The sequence below is a fragment of the Neolamprologus multifasciatus genome, chromosome 14, assembly GCF_963576455.1.
Source record: "Neolamprologus multifasciatus chromosome 14, fNeoMul1.2, whole genome shotgun sequence".
In the NCBI taxonomy this organism is placed as follows: Eukaryota; Metazoa; Chordata; class Actinopteri; order Cichliformes; family Cichlidae; genus Neolamprologus; species Neolamprologus multifasciatus.
In genome coordinates, this window is record NC_140452.1 from 8,071,406 (window position 1) to 8,095,186 (window position 23,781).

At 41.0% G+C, this 23,781-nt stretch overlaps 1 protein-coding gene across 10 annotated transcripts; it reads left to right on the forward strand.

Annotated features, from left to right (window-relative positions):
- The first annotated feature begins 1,196 nt into the window (after window positions 1-1,196).
- Window positions 1,197-23,205, forward strand: picalmb (phosphatidylinositol binding clathrin assembly protein b). 10 transcript variants are annotated; one of them, XM_085184624.1, is made up of 24 exons: window positions 1,197-2,035; window positions 6,974-7,116; window positions 7,238-7,313; window positions 7,404-7,506; window positions 8,347-8,440; window positions 8,646-8,757; window positions 8,856-8,962; window positions 9,050-9,091; window positions 9,612-9,623; window positions 10,160-10,245; window positions 10,366-10,489; window positions 10,593-10,726; window positions 13,306-13,406; window positions 13,582-13,734; window positions 14,101-14,184; window positions 15,900-15,992; window positions 16,219-16,329; window positions 17,890-18,006; window positions 18,113-18,143; window positions 18,258-18,357; window positions 19,346-19,405; window positions 19,771-19,875; window positions 20,269-20,374; window positions 21,796-23,205. In XM_085184624.1, exons 1-23 carry the CDS (start codon window positions 1,906-1,908, stop codon window positions 20,359-20,361), a joined length of 2,211 nt encoding a protein of 736 aa, XP_085040750.1. In that variant the 5' UTR covers window positions 1,197-1,905; the 3' UTR covers window positions 20,362-20,374; window positions 21,796-23,205. The 10 variants fall into 10 exon arrangements, with proteins under 10 accessions (XP_085040750.1, XP_085040752.1, XP_085040754.1 ...); XM_085184626.1 differs by lacking the exon at window positions 20,269-20,374; XM_085184628.1 differs by lacking the exon at window positions 15,900-15,992 and having other exon boundaries at window positions 1,198-2,035.
- The last annotated feature ends 576 nt before the right edge of the window (window positions 23,206-23,781 follow it).

Here is a 23,781-nt window from a genome sequence, read left to right on the forward strand (position 1 = left end):
CCTAGTTATGCTCCTTTAAGTTCAGGCTGCTGAGGGACCTCCCATCATGCACTGAGCACTTTTTTACTACTCTTTTCATTCTTGTTGGTTATAGCACATCTGCTTGCCATTCACTTTCATCTACTCTCCCCCACAGTTTGTGTTCTGTCCTCATCTCCTCCCACTCTCCTTTCTCTCCATCAACCAGTCGCAGCAGATGGCGTGGTCCCTCCTTGAGCCTGGTTCTTCTGGAGGACTCTTCCTTTCAATATGAAAGCACCTGGGGCGGTTATTGTTACGAATTGGCACAGAAAATAAAATAAAACTGAACTGAATAATGCTACATGTGAACTACTAAATATCTTGTATGTTTTTTTTAAAATTTTTATCACTGTTTTTTAATGGAAAGCACTTTGGTCAGCCATGTTGTTTTAAAGTGCTCTATAAATAAAGTTGGATTGAATATTTGTGTAGAATTTTTCTTCATTTCTTCATAATGTTGCAACCTTACTTACTGTTATGATTTACTGATGTTATTTAGTTCAATATGTTTCACTGTAAAGGTTGGGGATGTGTGTAAATAACAAGCCCCTGATAAGGAGACAGGATGGCTAGCCTTAGCGACAAGTCCAAGTTGACCAGACAGATAAATGAGGCTATCGTCATTCTGCAGTGATAATGGGAATTTCTCAAGGACTGGAGGAAGTTATCATAACAAGTTTAAAACTGTGTTCTGGAGTAAGATAAACCATCAGTTCAACCTACCATGAAGCCTTGGGCTCTTTGTGCCTCACAGCCATTCCTGGGAAAAATGCTTGCTCTAGCAAACCAAAGCCACACTTTTGCTAATGCAATCACACATTTTTACACACTGGAACTTGATCATTATTATTTACAGGGAATAATAACAGTTTCTGAGAAAATAAAATTCTATCCACTTCTTCTTTTCACACCAAAACGAAACAGGAAACTACATTTAAGTTTAAATCAGGAAAAGTATGTAAATAGGAGGTCTGCTTATCCTACTGGCCATTAAAATTGTTAAAATAAATTAAAATCACATGTATTTTTCAAACTCAGTATTAGTAATTGCTTTGAAGTGTGTACATACTGAAAACACAAAAGTCCAACTCTCACTGCACACTCCTCTCCTCAATCAAAATACAGGCTTCATCTCGACATCCAGGCCTCACTGACTGACCCTATCTGCTTTATTTCAGCTGGTCTGCGATCAGTTTGTACACACCTGCACGGCAGCGGACCTAGTGGCGTGTCTGAGGAGGCAAATCTGACTCAGGATCTGCAGCAGAGTGTGTCGTGTATAAGTATTTTTCCCCACTTCGTAACAGAAAAGAGGAAAGCAGGCCCGCCATTTCCCCTCCTCAGTGGTCTCTTTTTCAGTCCTAGCTTGTAAAGCCGGCCGACGGTGGCGGCGGCGACATCGGCGGGAGGAGGCGGAGGAGAAGGAGGAGCGGCGGAGGCAGGCAGGCGGGCAGGCGAGCGGAGAGACGCAGGGATCTGGTGTGCCACATCGGGATGAGAGCGAGGCTGAGATCCGGGTCGAGTGAGTCAGCGAGTGGACCTTGCAATCACGGCATCCTTAAAAACTGACTGATTCTGGACGGAGCCGAGCGGCACAACAATACATAAACTACTGAACATTTTTTTATTGTTGTTGTCATTTTTCGCTTGTCTTTATTATTCCGCCCTCCCTCGGTCTGCGCCTGCCATAGCTTTAGTTCTGATTTTCATTTCCACCAAGCTGGGTGAAGCGGGGGGGTCCGGTGAGGTAGCGGTGTAGGAGGAGGTGGAGGGTTTATTAATTTTTTGCTGTTGTTATTGTTTTCGTACGAGCTCATATCTGAAGGGAAACCCAGACGAGCCTCATATTTTGACAGCCTTTTGTTGCACTGACTGGAAGCGAAGATGTCGGGGCAGAGCATTACGGACAGGATAACTGCAGCCCAACACAGTGTAACGGGATCCGCCGTGTCGAAAACAGTATGCAAGGCCACCACGCACGAAATAATGGGCCCGAAAAAGAAACATCTGGATTGTGAGTATCTTTAAACACCACACGGGTTTTGGGGTAAAACCACCACTGAATTTTTTCCCAGTGGAAACTAAGCTAAGCTATATCGATAGCTGAGCTATTAGGCCTCAAAGCCTTTAGCACAGGCTACATAGGCTAGGATGCTAGCGCTTGCTCATGACAGGGAGATTAGTTATATTGTTTAAACACTGACCACAGGCCTTCTTGAAATAGTTTTGAACGTAATTACGAAATCTTAAGATTGACAGCCTTTATTTATGCATACAGTTGATTTAGCCTTTTCGTTTTACATATAAGTTGCTGTAAACCTAGCTTTTTTTTTCTCTTTTAGCTCCCACTACTTCCTATATTTACTCATAGCTTGAAATTATAGCCGTAATTCGCTTATGTGACTGCTGCTTCATACAGAAAATCCTTACAAAATATATCAGGAAGCTGTGGGCCCTTGCACAACATTTCCAGGAATGCTCTCATCTTTAGTGGAGTGAGTAATTTGATACCTGCTGATACACTGAGGTGACACTGAAGGAGCAAAAAAGAAAAATCACAGTTTGAGCCTGGAGTACCTTAAAGGACACGGACAGTACAGATCACATCTATGACAAGAATACATATGTACCCTGACGCAGGCACAGGGGCTTAAACCCTCCTCTGACTTATGAGTACATAAGAGGGGTCATTGCTTGTGTGTACTTAAAGATGCAGTGGTACTATTTTTCTGCATTTTGATCCACAAAAATTAAAGCAATGAACATGGTTTTATGAAGGCCCTGTGTCTTCATAAGAGTTCAGTGCCATGTATGTGTGTGGAGGGAGGGGGGATTGTATATTTATCTACCATGTTCAAGGCTGCTAACCCAGCACAGTGATTTTTGGACTCAAGAAGCTAAAACTGTGGTGAGTATTTTGGGTTGATGGTAAAGCTGCAGGTTCCACACCTGTTGTTCTGCTCAGGCGACTCCCCTGAGGTGACATGAGTGAAAGTTGGCAGAGTCATACACTGTTGGACTGATCCCAACAGAAGCCATAAATCCAGCGTGACTGAGATGTGTCTCAGCACACACAGGACAACCTGTATGTGTGTGCGTACATAATGCCACAAGGCCCTCTTATTGTATGTTGACACTTAAGAAAGGTCGGTCGGCTGGGTTGGCAGGCTTACTTATGTTTTCTCAATTTTTAATCTCCATTTTGACACAAATTTTCTGCATTTTGAGTACGTTTAGGAGGATTACATGCTTTCACTAGAGAGTTGAAAGTACTATGAATGACTGGAGACACACCAGAACGATACATGTGGTGCTTTTTAAAAAGTGCGTTACGAGTAAAAGAAGCCACAGTTGGCTTAATATCTGTAAATTTTAATCTGTATAATCCTCAGAATTCTTTCAGATTCACATATTTCGCAAAGTTTTAAAACACATGACTAATGACAGTAAAGGTGTTTGTCTGTGTAGTCAAGTGTTTCAGGCTCCAGATGCATGCAGAGGGAACATTATAGGAATCTGATCATTTATGCGGCCTATTGTAGAGACCGAAAACACATTTGAGAAGCTGTAGTCTGTAAATGTTTTATTTTTTAGGTTGTCCTTAAAACTGGATATAGCAGACACCTTTTTTTAATGGAGGTTTTCAAGTGTAAGAAGAAAGTCGAAGTTCTCAAATGTCAAATATCATCTAGTTTAATGCAGATGTAATAGAAGTTTTTCTACAGTCTGCATCATTGTTAATGAAATTGGCACTTCTTTTATCAAAGGAAAAAGTAAACAGGACAACCAAATGTTCAGTTTTGTCAGTTTTCAATACTCTGATGCACTCGGCAGTTTGTGCGTACGTGGAATGGAAGAAGAGCTCAAAGTGCACAGTAGTAAAAATCAAGCTTGTAGTGTAGCTGAACTTTGAATCTACTAAAACTATACAGGTGCTTCATAAATAGAAGTCCAAAGTCTGATAGCCACCTCTTATGTGACACTGTCTGACTGGTAATCATAATCAGCTTTAAGTAGACATCATTAACATAGACTCATGGACTCATTAACAGTTTGATCCACAAAATGCCAGAAATTGTTTAAAAAAAAAAAAAAAGTTGTCTCATAGTTTAAACCTCAACCTTTACTTTAAAGTCACATTTAAGTAAAGATGGGGAATTCAATAGCAGAGAGTGCAGAGGATCTGCAGAGTAGTTGATAATTAATTTTGTTATTCAGTGACTGCTTGGTTTGAGTAGTGGAGGTGAGGAACGAGTGAAGCTGAGTCAATGGGCCAAAATGTAACTTTATTTTATGAAACATGTCAGATCAGTATTAAAAAGTTCACAATGATCAGTCAAAATGTGGTGGAAGAATTTACACACATTTACATTTTTGTCATTGTTGTTTTTTTAAGTTGTCACAATAAGTACCTAATTCATCATTTATATCCTGTCTTATAGCTCCTGTGGAAAGCCTCCTTTCTCTTAGTTGCTCTGTCCTCACTCTGATGCATTTTAGGACTAAAGGAATGTTTAAGATGACACACTAAGACTGATTTCTGGGTCACAGGCACAAATCAGTGTTATAAAAATACTCTTTTATATCATTGTACTCGCATAGTCTCTCTCGCTCTATTTTTTTCCAAGATAAAATAAATTAGCAGCAAATTATTATTCTCTATTATAAATATTCGTATAAATAAAGCCCTGTTTTTAACACGTTCTAGCTGATCCTGCATTGATTGTCGTTACATGGATTTAAACTGCATAATGAGGACTAAATGCGGATTTATTTTTAATGCACAGTTCAGTGGCATCACTCATTGTCATGACAGTTACATGAATACATTTGTGTCTTGTGAATTGATTCACTTAGAAATCGTTCATGTCAGCCACTGTGGACATTTAGCAGGCTGATTATAACATGACAGTGCTGTCAGTGCATCCTCCTCCCCCATCTTCTTCCTCCTCCTCCTGCCTCGTCTCCTCTCTGTCGTCGTTTTCTTCTCTGGGCAGTTCAGCCACCCATGCTAACTTCTCTGCTGCTGCTTCTGTGGAAGGTTATCCTGTCCTACTTAGAGTCCCCCGCCTTTTGAAAAGTCAAATATAGGACAGAAATGGAGGCCCAATTACCCCTTCAGTCTGATCGCTTCTGTGAATGGCAGGGTCATTAGCACTGATATACTGGGATGCTTCGAGTAGTATCATTCAACCAGCATATGGGTGCGGGGAGAGCATATGATCAGAGGAAGTGGGACAGAACATGTATGGTTAACATCTTATGCCCTGCACTTTATACTGGTCTGATAGAAGGGTGGTTTGCTGTCAGTAATAAGCTAGATTAGTTTCAGGTTTCTGCTGCAGTGATCCCTGATTGTACTCAGACAACAGTATGATGATTTACTCATTATCATGCAGATTTTATGTGGAAAACCACCTTTTTAAAATACCCTTATTTGGCCAATTTACCTCACTGCTCCAGAGGATTTTGGATAGAATAATAGCAGGACTTCAGGACTACAAGAACCTTTTGTTACTACCTGATCTGTAAGTTACTGGTGTGATTGTTTAATTAACTGCATAGACTTTACGTGAAGCAGAAAAAAGTCTTAAGATTGACAGATGTTAGAGGAAACAGCACCAGAGCTGCCATAAATAATACAGAGATCAACAACACGGTATAGTTTTTTAGGTGCGCATATTGGACTTGGAGATTTGTGATCAAATATTCACTATTTTATGTCCAACAATATGAAATTAAACTGTAAAATGACTAAACAAGATGGGGAAAACTCAGATTTTAGAGCTGTTGGTCACATTTGTTTGGCAAATGATAATTCTGTTATCCACAAATGTTGGACAATTTCTTAACAGTTGATCAATTACAGTGTCTTAGCTGATTGTATTTTATAGTATTTTCAGTGGTGTTTTCTGTTAAGCTGATGGTGTTGTGTTAGATTAGAAAACATCAGTAACATAGTTGGTCTTTACAGCATTGTTAATCTCTTTTTGAACAGTCTTCCTTCACCAAAACCATCAGTTTTGTCACGACTGATCGCCAGCACAAAACGTAGTAATGTGAATTAGCCTGTGTCGCAGTTTTTGGGATTATTTGCCAACTTTGGGGTTAACAGGTGAACAAGTTGAACTACCGTGAGCACAGTGACCTGCTTTGGAAAACATGAAAATTAGATTCAATTCAATTTCAATTTTATTTATATAGCGCCAAATCACAACAAATGTCGCCTCAAGGCGCTTCATAGATACAGAGAAAAGCCCAACAATCATATGACCCCCTATGAGCAAGCACTTTGGCGACAGTGGGAAGGAAAAACTCCCTTTTAACAGGAAGAAACCTCCGGCAGAACCAGGCTCAGGGAGGGGCGGCCATCTGCTGCGACCGGTTGGGGTGAGAGAAGGAAGACAGGATAAAGACATGCTGTGGAAGAGAGACAGAGATTAATAACAGATACGATTCAATACAGAGAGGTCTGTTAATACATAGTGAGTGAGAAAGGTGACTGGAAAGGAAAAACTCAATGCATCATGGGAATCCCCCGGCAGCCTACATCTATTGCAGCATAACTAAGGGAGGATTCAGGGTCACCTGGTCCAGCCCTAACTATATGCTTTAGCAAAAAGGAAGGTTTTAAGCCTAATCTTAAAAGTAGAGATAGTGTCTGTCTCCTGAATCCAAACTGGAAGCTGGTTCCACAGAAGAGGGGCCTGAAAACTGAAGGCTCTCCCTCCCATTCTACTTTTAAATACTCTAGGAACAACAAGTAGGCCTGCAGAGCGGGAGCGAAGTGCTCTGGATGATGAACACTGGAGACCAGTTTTTAGTTTGCGCATCTGTTGTTAGTTTCTACTTTGTCACAGTAGACAGCGGCAGGTGTCTGCAGTAGACTACACTGGACAGCCTCCAGTTATTAAAAACTCTAATTTAACTGTATGAAATCTTTCGTTTTAAGATTTGATTCACTGCACCAACGAGATGAACGTGAACATTCCCCAACTGGCTGACTCGTTGTTTGAGAGGACCACCAACACCAGCTGGGTGGTTGTGTTTAAATCCCTCATCACTACACACCACCTCATGGTCTACGGTAACGAGGTGAGACACTTGATCCCATTCCCATTACGATCCAACTGGTTCCACTTTAATGGCAGAATATTTGAGTGTCTGTTTCACCAATTAGTGGTGTTGTCTTTAACTGTTGTCACGCCTCCTGCAGCGTTTTGTCCAGTATTTGGCTTCAAGGAATACACTTTTCAACCTCAGTAACTTCTTGGACAAAAGTGGATTACAAGGTAACGTTTTTTGTTCTTATCGTGGAAGTTTCAACAAAATACGTAAATTGTAGTAAATGCTTATTTGGCACCTCCTGTCTTGCGTTCCAGGCTATGACATGTCTACATTCATCAGGAGGTATAGTCGATACCTGAATGAGAAAGCAGTTTCATACAGACAGGTTGCCTTTGACTTCACAAAAGTTAAACGCGGGTGAGCACTGAAACCGATTTCCTATTCTGTGACGATGTAATCTACAATAAAAGCTGTAAACTTGCTTTCCCTTTAAATATATCTTTAAAGAAAGAATGTTTACATCTGCAGCAAATAATAATGCTCATTTTGACTAAAGCTGGGTTGTTTTAACCCAGCTTTCACATCAAATAGTGAAATATAGTGATAAGTTACTCACGGCTCAGAGAGGTCTTTAAATACGTTGTCTAAACTGTCTAAATTGGCTCTTTTTTGCATTTTTGACTGTTAAGCCACCTCAGCAGAACTTGCATCAAATTAATAGTAATAACCCATTTTTTAAAATTACATAGAGTCAAACAGCAAATGATAAATTAATCAGTTGATCCACAAACGATTAATTGTTGAGCATTTTTATACTTCCACAGCAGAGTTAACAGAATTGTTGTAATTCGTCTGTAATTTGTTTTCCAAATAAAGTTTAGTATATACTTTTTGTTGTTGTAATGGAGGAACTTGACACTCAGTTTGCTGGACAATAGAGCTTTGTGCTAAATGGTACTGCTTGTTCTGGCTTCTCCAGTATAAAGATTTTAATTTTAAATTTTTTAAAACAATTTTGTGAAGCCGTATATGTTTAAGTGAAAATCTCTAGGCTTCAGATTGATCTCCCCTTCAGCTGTGACAAATTACAGCAACATTTTCCTGTTTTGTTTTTGACATTTTAGAGCCTGCTGACAGATTTATCAGTAACTATTTTCAGCACTGTCATCAGTCAGTCTGTTTTAATATCTGCATTGTTTGCTTCCCCATCTCTCCTCGTTGCCCTCGTCTGCTCCGACTCTGCGTGTGTCCACACAGAGTGGACGGCGTAATGAGGACCATGAATACAGAGAAGCTGCTGAAGACTATCCCCATTATTCAGAACCAGATGGACGCCCTTCTCGATTTCAATGTGAGTTTAAGGTGAAGCCCCCCACCCCCCAGCCTCGTGGTTCTGCAGCTCATGTAGTAAGAAGCTGCTCATCTGGAGTGTGCAGAGTGCACCGAGACTGCTGTATTTCCCTAATTCAGAAGCAGACTTTTTGTTTTTTGTGTGTCAACAAATCGCTGTGCAGAAGCTTTAAAGATAAATGTCTCGGCTGATTGCTTTCCCTCAGGTCAATGCCAACGAGCTGACTAATGGAGTCATCAATGCAGCCTTCATGCTGCTCTTCAAAGACTCCATCCGGCTCTTTGCTGCTTATAATGAAGGCATTATCAACCTGCTCGGTAAGACCTTTGCGGACTCACCTTCTCTTTGTAAATCCTGTGCTGTTGTTGGCCATTACAAGTAAATACAATCTTTTTTTTAATATATAACCAAACAGAGAAATACTTTGACATGAAGAAGACTCAGTGCAAAGAAGGTCTGGACATCTACAAGAAGTTCCTCACTCGAATGACCCGGATATCAGAATTCCTGAAAGTAGCAGAGGTAAATTAGACTACATTTATCTCCACAAATGCTCCTGCTGTCGTGAGTGCAGGGAAGCAAACGCAACTCGCTCTTTCTTTCTAACAGCAGGTGGGAATCGATCGAGGAGACATTCCAGACCTTTCACAGGTAAGCGTCAGAAAACCTGAGGTTTCCACTCTTATTAGGAAGACTTTTCTTTTCTTTCTGTTACTGCCAGCTCTAACTGCTTTTTTTTTTTTTTTTTTTGATTCAGCATTGTCCTTGTTAGACTAGAATATACTATACTCGGCTCACATTTTATTTACAATTAGTCACTTTGCATGATTTCCTTCTTGGGCGCATGTCTGCCAGAGGAGGCGGTCCTCTTTTCCAGTTCCCTATCCTCTTTCTTCCTCTTCTGAATCTCCTTCTTTTCTTCTTGCCCCCAGTACCTTCTTCTAATTCTTCTGACAGTAAATAAAGGTGTGGAGTCCTCACACTATAGTTGAAGCCTGCATAGTGGCAGATGTTTCATAATTTACAGTAAACTGTGCACACTGTTGTGCTCGTCTCTGGGGGGCCAGTTTTACATAAATAATTTACCCCCGAAAAACTGCAGCTAAGAAGCCTTTCCTCTCACTGTCACCACCTTTATATTCTGTATTTTCCCCTTATCTTTCCACTTTAGTTCACAGTTTGTGTAAGTACTATCATTCCACTCTTCTTCTATGTCCGTGACTTGCCTCAGTGTTGTCTTTTTGCATGCCTCTGCTCTGACTCTGTCTCCTACATCGTGGTGAAAAACAGTTGAAGGAAAAAACACTCGCCGTGGTAAAATTCTGTTCACTTTTGGTCGTGTTATTGAGGTATAAGCAAGCATAGCTCATCTCCTGTAAAATGGCTGCCCCGTTGTGCTTAGACACCGCCACTTCAACAACGGCCGGGTTGCTGAAAGTGTTGTGGTGCTGTACGTCATCCCACACAGATGTTACTCTCATCCAAAGTAGCTCTTTGGCTGGAATGTAGTTATCGATCAGTGGTGGGTAACTAATAGCCCAAAGCTACCAAAAACGTGCAGATCAAAGACATAAATTGGCTGTCTACACCTGAGTTTTCATGGTGTGGTGTTTTGTACTCCATCTTGGTTGCTCACCACTGTCTTTTATGGTCTTCATGTCTATGTAGACTACATTTTCTGTCTCAGGAAGTCACTGACTCTGTTCTCTGTCACGACAGGCTCCTAGTAGCCTTCTCGAAGCTCTAGAGCAACACTTGGCCTCTTTAGAGGGCAAAAAGGTCAAAGATTCCACTGCAGCCAGCAGGTATATAAATCCTCTTGTATTTGCCTTGGATCACAGCAACTACCTCAACATTTATATTAGATCAGTCATACTGACTTATCTGTGCTGCACTGCATCTGGTGTGAATTTGTTTCCCTGCAGGGCCAGCACTCTGTCCAATGCTGTGTCATCACTGGCCAGCACAGGGATGTCTTTCACTAAAGTCGATGAGCGAGAGAAGCAGGCGGCTCTCGAGGAGGAACAGGCTCGACTCAAAGCTCTCAAGGTTAATGCATTTTTGAAACGAAAAATGAAACATTATTTCACGTGGCATGCATTAAATCTCCCCAGCGTTGGCTTTTTTTTGACTGGACTTCATTACTCATCAGGAACAAAGGCTTAAAGAGCTCTCCAAGAGGCCTTCATTTGCCACGACTGATACATCACCAATCTCCACCACTGGGGGCACTATCAGCACAGCACCAGCCATTGATCTCTTCTCTACACCCAGCTGCTCCAATGGGTACTGCTTAGATCTATATTTTGTACTTGAAAAGAAAACGCTTCAGTAACTAATTTATAACATATAAAATTGTGAGTAATTAGGACAGACGTTCCCAAAGTGTGGGGCCCGCCCCCTAGGGGGGGCGCAGAGCCATTGCAGGGGGGGGCGCGGCATGAAAAGGGAAAAAAACAAAAAAAACAACGCTTGGACACTGCTAGCACGGGCGCCCACACGAACGCAAAGCAGGAGATGAAGCATAGCTGAATATGTTTCCAAACCAACTTCATTCTATGGTGAAGCATATCTTCCCTTTGGTTTCACCTGCACAAGTGCCGAGGTAGGTCTCCCTGCAGGATTGGTTTTCCCTTCGTTGGGAGCAGCGCTGGGCTGTTTAAATCACGGACAAACAGTATCCCACATTCTTGATTTGTAGTTCACAAACACTTGTTGTAATGACTAACTACTCCTGACATGTTGGAGATGTTAGCTCTTTATACAGTAAAGTTACAGCGGGATACAAATAACATCAGGCTCATCCTGCCACAATTTGTTCCCCCGGTTCAAATCACGGACAAACAGCATCCAACAGTTGTTTATGTTTTTGAACCCATTTTGCAGAGGGATTTTTTGAAAAATGTATTGATAGCAATGATGAATATTATTACACAGGAAAAAAAAAACAACTACATGTAAAATAATTACACCGTGACGCCTCTGCCTTTCTAAATGGAGGGACAGTAACTGCGTGGGTATGTAAGCGTGTAAAACAGGCAGACAGTCAGATTAACAGTATTTCGTCTCTATCTGCCATTCTGCAATTCATCTCATGTAAACAATAACGTGCACACAGCGTGAGGTGAAAAAAGGCACATACCTTTGACATTGCGTGACGAACTCTGTATTCCTCGTCCACACGTAAACGCAAAAAAGGAGTTTTAAAAAATCTCTGTTCTCAGTGATTCGAAACGCCGTTTACGTGTGGACGAAACAGCTGCGTTTTCACAAATACCCGTGTAGGTGTGGACGTAGCGTAAAAGACTTAGTAGTTTATTTTCTTACTACCTGTAATTTATTGCAGATTACTTGTATTTGCTTAATTGTTTACTAAATGTTTGAGGTGTGAAATAAACCGCAATGGAGCAAAATATGGGTGTGTGTGGTTGGAGGATGTGTTCGTGCGTGTGCGCGCGAGGGGGGGGGCGCAAACATTTTTCTTGTAAAACAAGGGGGGCCCAGCAAAAAAAGTTTGGGAACCACTGAATTAGAACATGTAGGGAACCTTTGTAGCATTGTCGTTGCAGAAGAAGGTATCAAACAGCCATGATGAGATGCTCATGGTAGTAATGACATGAGAGGATGTACATGTGAGATAGCTGAAGCAGTTTATTAATCAGCTGAAAAGTATTTTGTTGGTTTTCTTGATTTTGGGTTTGAGACTGGTGATCATTCAAAAAATCACATGATCTCACCGTGTGCCCAGGGAAAGGATAACGGGTACGTTTCACCCTTCTTAATGCTTCCTCTTCTACAGCTGCAGTCTGTAACCCAGAGGTGTAGTCAGTTTATTATCACATTGGCGCTGGAAGCAGCCATTAGAAAATGAGTACGCCGTTGTCATAAAGGGACAGACATGGTCAACAATAATATTCAGGTAGGCGGTGGCATTTAAGTGATACTCCGTTAGTGCAAATAGGCACAAAGTGTGCCAAAAAATGTCCCCACACCATTACACCTCCACCACCTGACTTAACCAAGGCAGGATGAATGCATGCTTTCATGTTTACACTTAATTCTGACCTCACCATCTGAATGTCACGACAGAAATCAAGACGTTCCTGAACAACAAATGTTTTTCAGTCTTCTGAAACATACAAATTTTAGCCTCGGTTTCCTGTTCTTACCTTAAGAACAGCGTTAATTGCACTTGGTGTGGTCTTCTACTACCTGTAGCCCATCTGTGCACAGAGAGGCTCTTCTGCATACTGTAGTTGTAGTGAGTGGTTATTCAGGTTACTGCTGCCTTCTTCCTCTGACCTCTAACATCAACGAGGCATTTTTGCCTCAGGAACTGCCGCTCATTGAAATATTGTAGTGCTCGATTTGAACTTCAGCAGGTTGTTTTGACCTTGTCTACGTGCCTCAATGAATTGAATTGCTGCCATGAAATTGACTGATTATATACTTGCGTTAATGAGCAACTGAGCAGGTGTACCCAATAAAGTAGCAAGTGAGTGTATTTACACTGAAAAGCTTAAGGGAGAAACTTCTGGTTGGAAAACACATGCTTCTATATTAAGATAATATACTAATGGTGGTATAAGATGATGTATTTCCGGATCACGGAGCCACATGACAAAGTAAAAGTTTTATTAAAGTGATTTTGCTCAATGTGTACATTTAAATATGACAAGAGCTATGAAAGCATAATATTTGATTTAGAAACAAAAAAGGGTAACCCTTCCTCACTAGAGCAGCCTTTTCGGTCATTAACTCCAAATGGTTATCTGTCAGAAGAGACCAGGATGAACACTATAATCAAGCAGTTTCCGGGGCTGTATTATGGATTTGTTTACCAGGCTTTTTTCTTCTGTCCACAGCGCAGTGAAGATGGAGAGCGACCTTTTTGACCTGCAGCCTACTTTCCAGCCCTCCATGCAATCAGGCACCACAGGGCTTCCAGCAGCGACAGCATGGGCAGGTAAACCGTCGCCTCTCCCATCACGTTCCAACCAACATCTGCTTCTGGACTTTATTTGTTCTGCATGCTTTCCTCTTGTTGTTGTCTGACTCTGAATCCCACATCTTCCTCTGCTCTTCACTTTCTTCTGTCTTTTGCTTTTCTGTCTCTCTGTCTCTTTCCTCTGCCCGCATAGATCCTTTCACGTCTACTGAAGCTGGAGATGATTCCATGCCAAACCTTAACCCTTTCCTCTCAAAACTCGTTGTCGATGCCACTCACTTACCTGTCGTGTCTTCAGACGGTGTTAGCTTTTCCTCTAGGACATCTGGTCATGAAGTGTTTGGTGGTAACAAATCATTTTGTTTCTCAGAAGTCTTGTCGTGCGTGTTCATTTCTGTGTAGCTTCTTATAAGCATGATTAGCCTGCATGTTTCCCTCTGCTGGTTTAGTTTGAATGTTGATTACCTGTCTGCTTATACACATCTCAGTTCTCTCTTCCTGTCTTCCTGTTCTAAGCTCAAGCTCAAATTAGGTTAGCTTCTTAGCCTCTTTGTGCCTCTCATGTACCAAACAGGATCCTCCATGTCCTGCTATGGAGGTAGTTTGGGCTCTTTTAATGAACAGTTTGGTGTTGCATTGTAGTGCAAAGATGCCTTAGAGCTTTAAGTGGAAATATGTTCTTCTTTTACCAACACTATTTTTGATTCTCCAGATCGTTACAATCCCTTTATTGACACAAACTCATCCGTTTCAACCAATTACAAACGCACAGTGCGGATAGAGCACTCCATCTCAGGTACTATGATGGCTCCCCATCACAGCCTATGTTTCTTGGCAAACATAGGATCCTATGCAAATCCCCCTCCCTCCCCCAAAGAGCCATTATTTTGTCATTCATGGTAGAAATATAGGCAGAAACTTGTGTTAAAGGAAAGGTCTGACATTTTGGGAAAATATTTTAACAAATGTTAATATTTGTTAAATTAGGGTTAGGTTAGGTTAGGGTGCTGGGTTGGATCAGTGACTGTGACAGCTGTTCCTTAGTGATTTGGGGCCATTTTGACCTGGTAGCATCACACTGTTGCTGCAAATTTATTGAAGCACATCCATGATGCAGCTCTCTTGTTCCACCACATCTTAAGTATATTGTGTTGGGTTGGTCTGGTGACTATGGAGGTCATTTGAATACACTTAACTCATTAACTAACTTAACTATTCAAGAAACAAGTTTGAGATTATTTGAGCTATAACCCATTATGCTAGTGGAAGTGGCAATCAGAAGTCAGGTACACTGTGATTGTAAAGGGGTGGATGTAGTCAGCAGCAGGTGATGAAATGATGCTCAGTTGGTGTTAAGGGGCCCGAAGTGTGCCAGGAAAAATCCCCTATACAATTGCATCACTACTACCAGCCTGAACTGTTGATGCAAGGCAGAATGGATCCATCCTTTCATGTTTATGCTCAATTCTGACTGAATGTTGCAGCAAAAATCGAGACTCAAAATCCAGGCAACATTTTTCCAGTCTTGTTCAGTTTTTGTGAAGCTGTGCAAACTGTAGATTTGTGTCTTAGCTGACAGGAGTGGCACCTGATGTGCTCTGTAAACCCTAGAGATAGTGTGGGGAAAATTGCAACAGATCAGCAGTTTGTGAAATGCTCAGACTAGCCTGTGTGGCACTAACAACCATGTCACGTTCAAAGTCACTTGAGTTTATGTCAAAATGTAGACAGTTTGAACTCTTTTAGTCAGTGTGTCACTCAGAAATAATACTACTGTAAATCCCCTCAGACTGCAGCGTGAGCCAACCAAAACTCTGGCACTTCTTTACAGTATCACAGTGTTGTTGATACTCTTTGCCTGGTTAAAGGACTAGGATTTAGTCAAAAGCCTTGTATAATGTTATTTTGAGCTTTGAGACTTTTTCCTTAAATATTTAAAAGCCATTTCTTTTATGTGGGTTTTCAAAACATGCAGAAACTATTGGTCTTTTCAATCAGTGTAAAAAAAAAAAATAATTCACTGGTTCATGCTTCTCATCAGCAGCAAAACAGTTTGACATTAAGCAAGCAATTTAGCAAAGTCTGACCAAGCTAGCTGCCATGTGACCTTTTGTGAATCCTCACAGCTGCATCACTTGCTTGACAGGAACATCTACCAATCAAAATATAATGTTCCTCCAGCTGATCCGATCTACCACCAGCCATTTTCTTTAGGTGTCCACCTATTTTCAGTTTTCATGTTAAGCTGTAACATATGCTAGTCTGATCAATTTGTATTAATCTCCAAAATGTCAAACTATTCCTTTAATGCTTGCCTTTGGGTTGCTGCAGTACATATCCACCTCAAATTTTGCTTAAGAGTTTAATAACTTTTGTACATGTTAGCTCTCGTCTTTCTTTATGTAATATTGCTGTCAGTTCCTCCATGTCTCTCTGGCCTGGCCTTGAAATACTTTCTTTCTTCCTATCTTTCTTTTCTTTGTGTTCTTCTTGCTTCCTGTGGCGTGTCAGACTCCTTCTGTGGTCCAGTGTCCATTGCCCAGCACCTCCCACATCAGGCTCCCTTCCCCACTGAGCCCTCTTCTGTAGCAGGTCTATTCAGAGGTAGAGTACTGAAGGCATCTCTCTGCCTCATTCATCAGTAGATCAATGCTTTTTCCCATCCTGTAGAGGAAGCTGTGTTATTCTGCTCTCTGTTCAAATGTCTAGAATTTCTGTAGTTAGAAGTGCTGGTGCAGAAACCTTGGGTCCAGGCCGTGGTCAGTTTTTAGAGTATTTCTCATCTTGTAACTGTGTAACTGCAGCGCTCTTCTCTTTCATCTCTCTGAAGGATACTCAACACCACAGGCCCCTCCACAGCCATCAGCGGGGGGACTGCAAGTGGACTTTGAGTCAGTTTTTGGAGCCAAAGCCACAGGCAGCAGTAGCCTCAATTCTGATGGTAAGGATTTCATATTCAAGTGAACTGACAATACCAGTGCCATAGCTTTTTGTCTCTTAGTAAGGCAGACAGTGCTTAATTATAGTTTGCAGATGATGGATCAAAAGCCGTCCTTCACTTAGCTGAAGAAAGTTGTTTTTTTTCCTCAGGAAAAGGGGGAGGAAATATCTGAAAGTGGACCACATTAATGTTTTGTTTTTTCTACCATTTATTTTAGCTGTAGTTGCTTGAAGAAAAACAGCGAAATCTTGCTATTTAGAACTGCACTAAGTCATGTTATTTGCTTTAGATAGCTGTGTCTGGTCCTGACGTCAGATGCAGCTGAAACACCTGCAGCTCTCAGCCCCATCTTGCAAGTCGCCAATGCAGGAACATACTGTTGTTTTTCTTCTGGGTTATTTTTACCCCACACTGTCTGTGTGTCTGCAAGCGGCCAAAAAACTGCATATAGTGAAGAAACTGACAGATTATAGACCCTTGGTGGGTATAATTGTTTTTAAGAAGTGTTTTAAACACTGATAACTTACTGAACGTGCAGAATTTCAATGATGAAATAACAAATTCAATCTCTTCAAATCATCTGTTTGAACAGAGAATGAAAACAGTTTCCAGAAAACCCTGAAAGGATTACAGAAAGTGATTATCAATGCCCTCTAAACAAAAACATCACCTTTGTTTTATAAGAAGGAATAAATCACATGACCTACAGACCATTATATTCTTTTCATTTATATAATCAGTCCAAAACAGGCACACACCTCTAGCACTTATTGGTGGTTTTTTTTTGAAGAAGAAGAAGACGAAAAAACCCACTATTTCACACGTTGTTAGTGGTTACTTTAATTTCTTTAAAGCAGATGCTGCTAACATAATGTTTTGCTTGGGGGAGAAAACTGCAGAACTCGTAATCGGCATTGTAAGCTGTTTTGTTTCGCCCTTTTCTGCCCTCATAGCGCTGTTTTTGGACCAAACAAGCAACTGTTTTCTTTTCTTTCTTTTTTAAAATCTCTAAATGTCACTCGAAGCTATCTGGCAACACCAAACTGCAGAGAAACATCATATTAATTAGCTACTAGCTGGTGCCATACCGCTGGCAGCTGACGCCAAGGTGTGCATGGAAAAGAGGATAAAGGGACCCTGATCACAGCTGCTGAATACTTGTTAGTTCTGGTATAACACAAGTGTTGCAGGAACTTTAATGATTTCAGATGTTGGCAGCTGTGGACATATCTTTTTTTTTTTTTTCAGGAATAGGTAGAAGCCAAAAACTGAGCTAAAGGGCTGAAAACAAAAATCCAAATGAATTAAAGTGTCTTTTTTTTTTTTTTATAACACTGGAGGTACGTTAGTCGCCTTTGTAGTAATTTTATGTTTACTAATTAACGAAAAAGGTAATACTGTGTCAGCTGGCACAGAAGAATTAAAATTCATGAAAAATTGAATTTATAATAAGAAAATAAGCCCCAGTTCGAAGTGTTTGTTACTGACAGTCTTTGTCATTATTACATTGTGACGAGTATCTTTTCTTTTCTGAGCCAGTCCTCTGTTCTGTCTTGTCAGATATTACTGGGGGTATCCTGAAACCGACTCTTGCCGGCTCTAACCAGCCGTCCAATCAGCAGCCAGAGAAGTTGGTGTCAGATGACCTTGACTCCTCCCTGGCCAACCTTGTGGGCAGTGAGTGCGATGCTTTGCTTTTAGCTGCTCTAATTAAAGCACGTGTTCATTAAAGGGGGGGAAACATTTGCAGGCTAACAGCTGCTCGTTGTATTTCCTTTTTCAGACCTCGGCATTGGAAATGGCACGATGAAGAAGTAAGTGATGCTTCGTCGCTCTGTGTGTATGTGTATGCGCACGTGCGCTTCAGCGGCTCTGTGCTCTCGGGCCACTTAAGGGCTGGTGCTAACATTGGCTGTGTTAATCCGCAGTGACATCCACTGGAGCCAGCCAGGGGAGAAGAGGATGACCGGCGGCACCAACTGGCAGCCCAAGGCGGCGCCAACTACGACCTGGAACCCTGTCTCCATGGTGACACAAACAAACTTTTCACTGCAGATTTTTTTGCTCTTATTCTGCTGTCAAATAGAGAGCTGACATGAAACCAGAACATCTGGGTTCTCTTACATAAACTCAAAATCTGTTACTAATTACACCCATAGCTATAAACAGAACCTTGGAACAGGTACTGGTGCTTTAAACAAACCGTCTATAACCGTCTATAACCGTCTATGGTCAGATACACACATATATTTGGACAAAGGCACAGTTTTGGTAATTTGGTTCTGCACAACAGCTTAATGGGTTTGAAGTAAAGTGATGAGGCTGTGATTGAAGTGCAAGTCCTCAGCTTTTAATCACGGTTTTAACGAATTATGTCCATTTTTAATAGGTTCAGAGTAATTGGACAAATTAACATAAAGATATGGGCATTATTTGAAATACTTTGATTTTTATTCAAGCAAAATGCTGAGTTTCCTCCCTTGAGATGAATCGTCAGGTCTTTACCACAGCCACATTAATACAATACTTGTGTTAAGCTCCTTGAATTAAAGCTGAAAGTCTGCACTTCAATCAAATGTTGATTGCTTTATTTCAAACCCATTGTTGAGGTGAGTCAAAATTACAGCAGTGTAAAGCTATGTTGTTCAGGATTCTTTTAATGGACGTTTCGCACGCTCAGTAGAGCTTAACAAGCCCTGAAGGGCTTTAGATGGCAGACATTAGTGCTGGAAAACAAAGAGTTGCTGCACGTTATTGTCGTGGGAGTAGAGGTTTTTAATCTGCTCATAAAGTAACCATCGTTTAATTTTGTCAAAGCCTCAAAGGTTTCCATTTGTTGCGCTCCATATTTTGCAATATGAAAAGTAAAGAATCAGCGTGCACTGACAAGGAGAGGTAATTAAAAAGGAGCTAGACCAGCTGTTGAGTCGCGACCTTTGTACCCCTGTCACCGTGGCTGTCACATTTAATGTTGTTGCCTCGTCTTGTCTTACCTGACCTGTTTGTGTCTCCTCAGCCTCCGTCGATCATGGCCTTCCCTGCCACCACACCCACAGGCATGATGGGATATGGCATGGTAAGCACGTGTGAAGCTTCTGTAAAACTCCTCATTTGGTTTGAAGTGTGAAAGAAAAATAAGCTGGATATCCATTCAGGAAGTTGTCAAATCAGCTTGTTAGATAAATATTTCCTGTGCTCTTTATCACTTGGAGAATTAATTAAATGCACTTAAAGTGGGTCAAGTGACTCATTGTTTGCTGATGTAAATAGTCTCAAGGCTGATAAGTAAAGTGAGAGGTGAATTCTCAGTATTTAATTCAGTCTATAAATATTAATATTCAGTTTTCATCAGCAGATAGATCTGAGAGATTCAGGATGATGTGATTGTGTTGTTTGTGCTCACTACTGACCCCTCTGAAATTGATGTTTAACTTGCTGCAGCCTCCACAAATGGGCTCTATGGGGATGATGAATCCGCCCACCATGATGTACTCCCAGCCGGTCATGAGGCCACCCAACCCCTTTAGCTCTGTGTCTAGTGCTCAGGTGGGTGCACGTTAGTTTGCTCCGGGTTGATGCACAGTAAAGTTTGCACAGTTACCAGGTTGAGTAAACTGGTGTATCCATTGTGCTGTGATGTGCACCATGATTAGTCACTGTGTAAGTTTTGTTGTCAGTGTGATATTGCTGAGGATGATGACAGTTTAACAAATGAACCCTTCACTCTGTAGAGCTGAATGGGACAAAAACTGTGAATCATCTCCCTTGTTTTGACTCCCTGTTCCAAAAAAAAAAGTCTTTTTTCTTCTTTTTTTTTTTATTAACCCTTCTCTCATACATCACAGCTTCTCCAGACTAATCTCATCCCTCCTTCAGTCTCTGTACTGACTCTGACTTCTCCTCTGGTCCTCCTACCTCCTGTATTTCTCCCTGAAATAGCCCTCTGCAGCCTCTAGTCCTTCCAGCCAGAGTCCTCTCCGAGCCCCTGGACAGGACCCGTTTGCACACCTCTCTCTCAAGGATTTCTTGTAGAGCATCTCTTTAGGTACATCATGCTCTTTGCTTGTGGATGCACCTGCATGCTTTGCATGTCCAGTTGTCCATTTGTTTAATTTGTATTCAGTATAAATCCGTCTGATTAGATGTATTGCTTTTTACTAATGTTAACATGGTGTTGCTCAGATTGCTTGCCTTATTGACAGATTTAGCCATACTCATTCTAACCCCTAGTTCATCCACTATCACCACATGTTGCTCAAACCTGTTTTCTCTGAACTGTGTAGACATTGGTGAACTAACAGCATGTTTGCTAAGCTCTGACCTAACATATCTATACTAATGATGCTGTCAGAAACCTACGTAAGCAGTAGTTGCTAATGAAGCTGATGTTATATCCATGTATTAGAGAAATTAAATTAATCATCATGATCCAAATGTAGTGTTATTTGTATTTTATGTGAGAAACAAACATTGTTTGAAATGATGGCATTAGCAGATAGCGTAATAGAAATTAACAACTATGTGGGATTTAGCCACTAATCTGAATTTCAGTTGTCAGACTAATTTCCATCATTTTATTATTTTAGTGTAACCACATTAATTAATAGTGGACCTAATTCTGTTAACTACTGTAGCTGAAATTAGGAGAAGTTCAACACTGCTAACAATTTCTATACCTTTTTTGTTTGTTTTTGTACTCTGGAAGTCTAAAAACAACAAGTCCTGCCCTTAAGAAACGCTTCAGCATAAATTTGAATGCTCTTTGTATTCATGGTGCTGTCGTTGGCGAATGTGCTCATGAACAGGCTGGTTCATGGTTAACAGTGTTAAGACTCCTAGATATGAAGATTTTGGGTTAATTTAATGTCCCAGTCACATAGGCCTAGAGACTAATCAGTAACAACCTGGATAAAGAAATATTCATCCCCCAACCATTTGGCAAGTGGTTGCTGATAGTTGCAAGATGAAACTGGTTGCAAATCTCCTTTTGGTTGCTTTGGTTACTTGCAGTTTGGATGAAAGATGCTACTCTTGGATTCAACAGTAAGGCAAAAGTTGTGAATGGTCTGTTTCCAGTTTGTCACGTTTCCCAGTTTGACTTCCACTGGGTGAGCAGTTGACAGCTCAGGATCTACCATCCAAACTACAGATGACCATGGCAATCTGTCAGTGATCGAAGCAAGGAGGGGTTTTTTGGAGCAGCTCTTTTCAACAGATTTCACCTTGGAAACTTCAGCAACCACTTGCCAGCCAGTCAGGGAATACACGGGTTTTCCCAAGCAACTAGTCATCAACTGGTCTTAAGGGCCTATGCGACTGGACCTAAGAGAGAATGCTCCTCTCTTACTTGTTATCACTGCCAGGATATATCAGTGTCAGGTTCTGACTGTTAACAGTTGCTGGACTGGATTATGTCTGCAGGCATTTTAGTAAGTTTCTAACATTGTGCATGACCTTTTCTTGCAGATGCAGTTCATGTAATTTGAAGGAAGTGACTCTTGGAAGATGAAAGCACCCAAGCAGCAAAACTTTGTCCTCGTTGCAGTCTTCAGAGAAACATTCACACAACGGTGCAGCGACTGTCAGAAACCATGCTAACAATGTCCAGATGACGTTTGGCGATAGCTCACATCCATTATTCTATAACTTGTCCGAGACGTCGAGTGATGCTGCTGTCTAACCCACCCACCCCTTAAGAGGACTCCTTATCCGTTTTACAGTGTAATCTGTAAAGATAGTTTTGGGTGCTGAGAAACTTAAATGTTGATGTATTTGGACATGCTGTGGTTGGATGTAAAGGGTTGATGTTCAGAGGGGAGGGAGTGGAAGGGAAAGTAGAGCAGTCCTTCCCTTTCTTGATCCAGTCATCAGTCATCTATTCCCTACGGTTATTTAACTGTCACTAAGTAGTGATGCTAATGACGTTTACACCTGTTTAGTTTTTGTCTTTTTTACCGTGTTTACAGTAGACATTCCTTGTGTGTTGTTTGTATTTATTTATGATTATTGGTTTAAGATTGGGGGAAAAAATAATAATGTAAAAACTACAGAACACGTGGGAGTGCTTCAGCATTAAACAAGGATCTCAGACTATCATTAAGAGATAGAGTTAAAAAAAAAATAGCTATTATATAAATGACACCTATTAAGCGGAATGATAGAGCACTAAATATTCTTTTTGTGTTAAGAAAATTTTCTACTAGGTGAAGGACTTCACAGTCCCCGTTGTAATTAAAGTGCAGGGGTTAGAGTACAAGTCAGTTAACAGTATATAGTTGATTCTGTGCCTAGGGTTTTACTTTGCAATGGATCAGTTTTTCTGACTAGTTGGAAAAAAACAAACAAAAAAACAAAAAAATAACACACTTCATCCACGAATCTGAGGCGTCGCACTGGGTGGTGGGCTCCATTTGCTTTAAGCTTGGCATGCCATTGACTCACTGACTGTAATCAAGGCTGCCTTTACTCTGAATGTGAACGAGTTGTCTTCATGTTGCACACATCTTTCCACACTGCAGTTCCTCAGTGAGAGGGGGCGGGGGTGGGAGGGCGGATGGCGCGTCCAGTGGAGGGGAAAAGAGTCGCAGATTAGTTGTAAATTAATTGTATAAAAGATCCCGAGGGCAGGGTGGCAGAGGAGACGCACTGTTGATCGGTGCTCTGTGTATATAAAACCTGACTGTTCTTTGAACGCAAACGTTGAAAGATGTATGAAATATGAAAGCAATTCAATCAAATTTGACTCTACCTAAGTTTGATTCAGGATATTCTCTGCGTTTGTCTCCGCAGATGTTTTCTTTATGTAATTAGAACGTGTAGCAGACAATGACTGAAGTCTTTTCTTTTCTTTTTCAAATAAAGAGCAGCTTCCACAAACTCTTGTTTATGTTTCGTTAGTTAATAGTTGAAGCTGTTTACCTGATAGCACTGGATTATAGCACGTTTTCACACAACAGGCTGTCACTAAATTACGTGCTGAATCTTGTGTGGGCGCAGTCTGTTCCAAGACGTTTTTCGGCTTTAGTGAGTGAAATTCAGGTATTTTAATTGGCTCTAATTAGCAAAAACACATGTTAGCGCTTTATGGTTGTATCACTGGCCTTTCATCCAATATGCTCACATCTGGCTCCAAAAAAATCAATCAATCAATCTTTTATATACAGTCTATACTTAAATCATAGTAACATACTAATAGAAACAAATTTACTCTCCAGTTTGACTCTTTCAACCCTTAAGTCTAATTGGAAGATATTAAAAGAATTTGTAGCTTTTGACATTTAATTTTTATGTTGATCACACCTTGCAGGGTTGGGAGAAGGGGCTGCATGCACTAGGACTGGTGTGGAGGACCACATGGATAAACTAAACTCAGTTCTGCTCAGTATAAATTTGAATCTCTGTGAACTCACTGGTGTGCCTTTGGGGAAAATGAATTGCCCACCTGTGCTGTAG

Excerpts from the sequence above, each read along its gene's own strand:
- picalmb (XM_085184624.1), top strand. The coding sequence starts at position 1,906 with ATGTCGGGGCAGAGCATTACGGACAGGATAACTGCAGCCCAACACAGT. Across the intron at positions 7,314-7,403 it reads GGACAAAAGTGGATTACAAG|GCTATGACATGTCTACATTC; the intron begins GTAACGTTTTTT and ends CTTGCGTTCCAG. Across the intron at positions 14,185-15,899 it reads GATAGAGCACTCCATCTCAG|ACTCCTTCTGTGGTCCAGTG; the intron begins GTACTATGATGG and ends GTGGCGTGTCAG.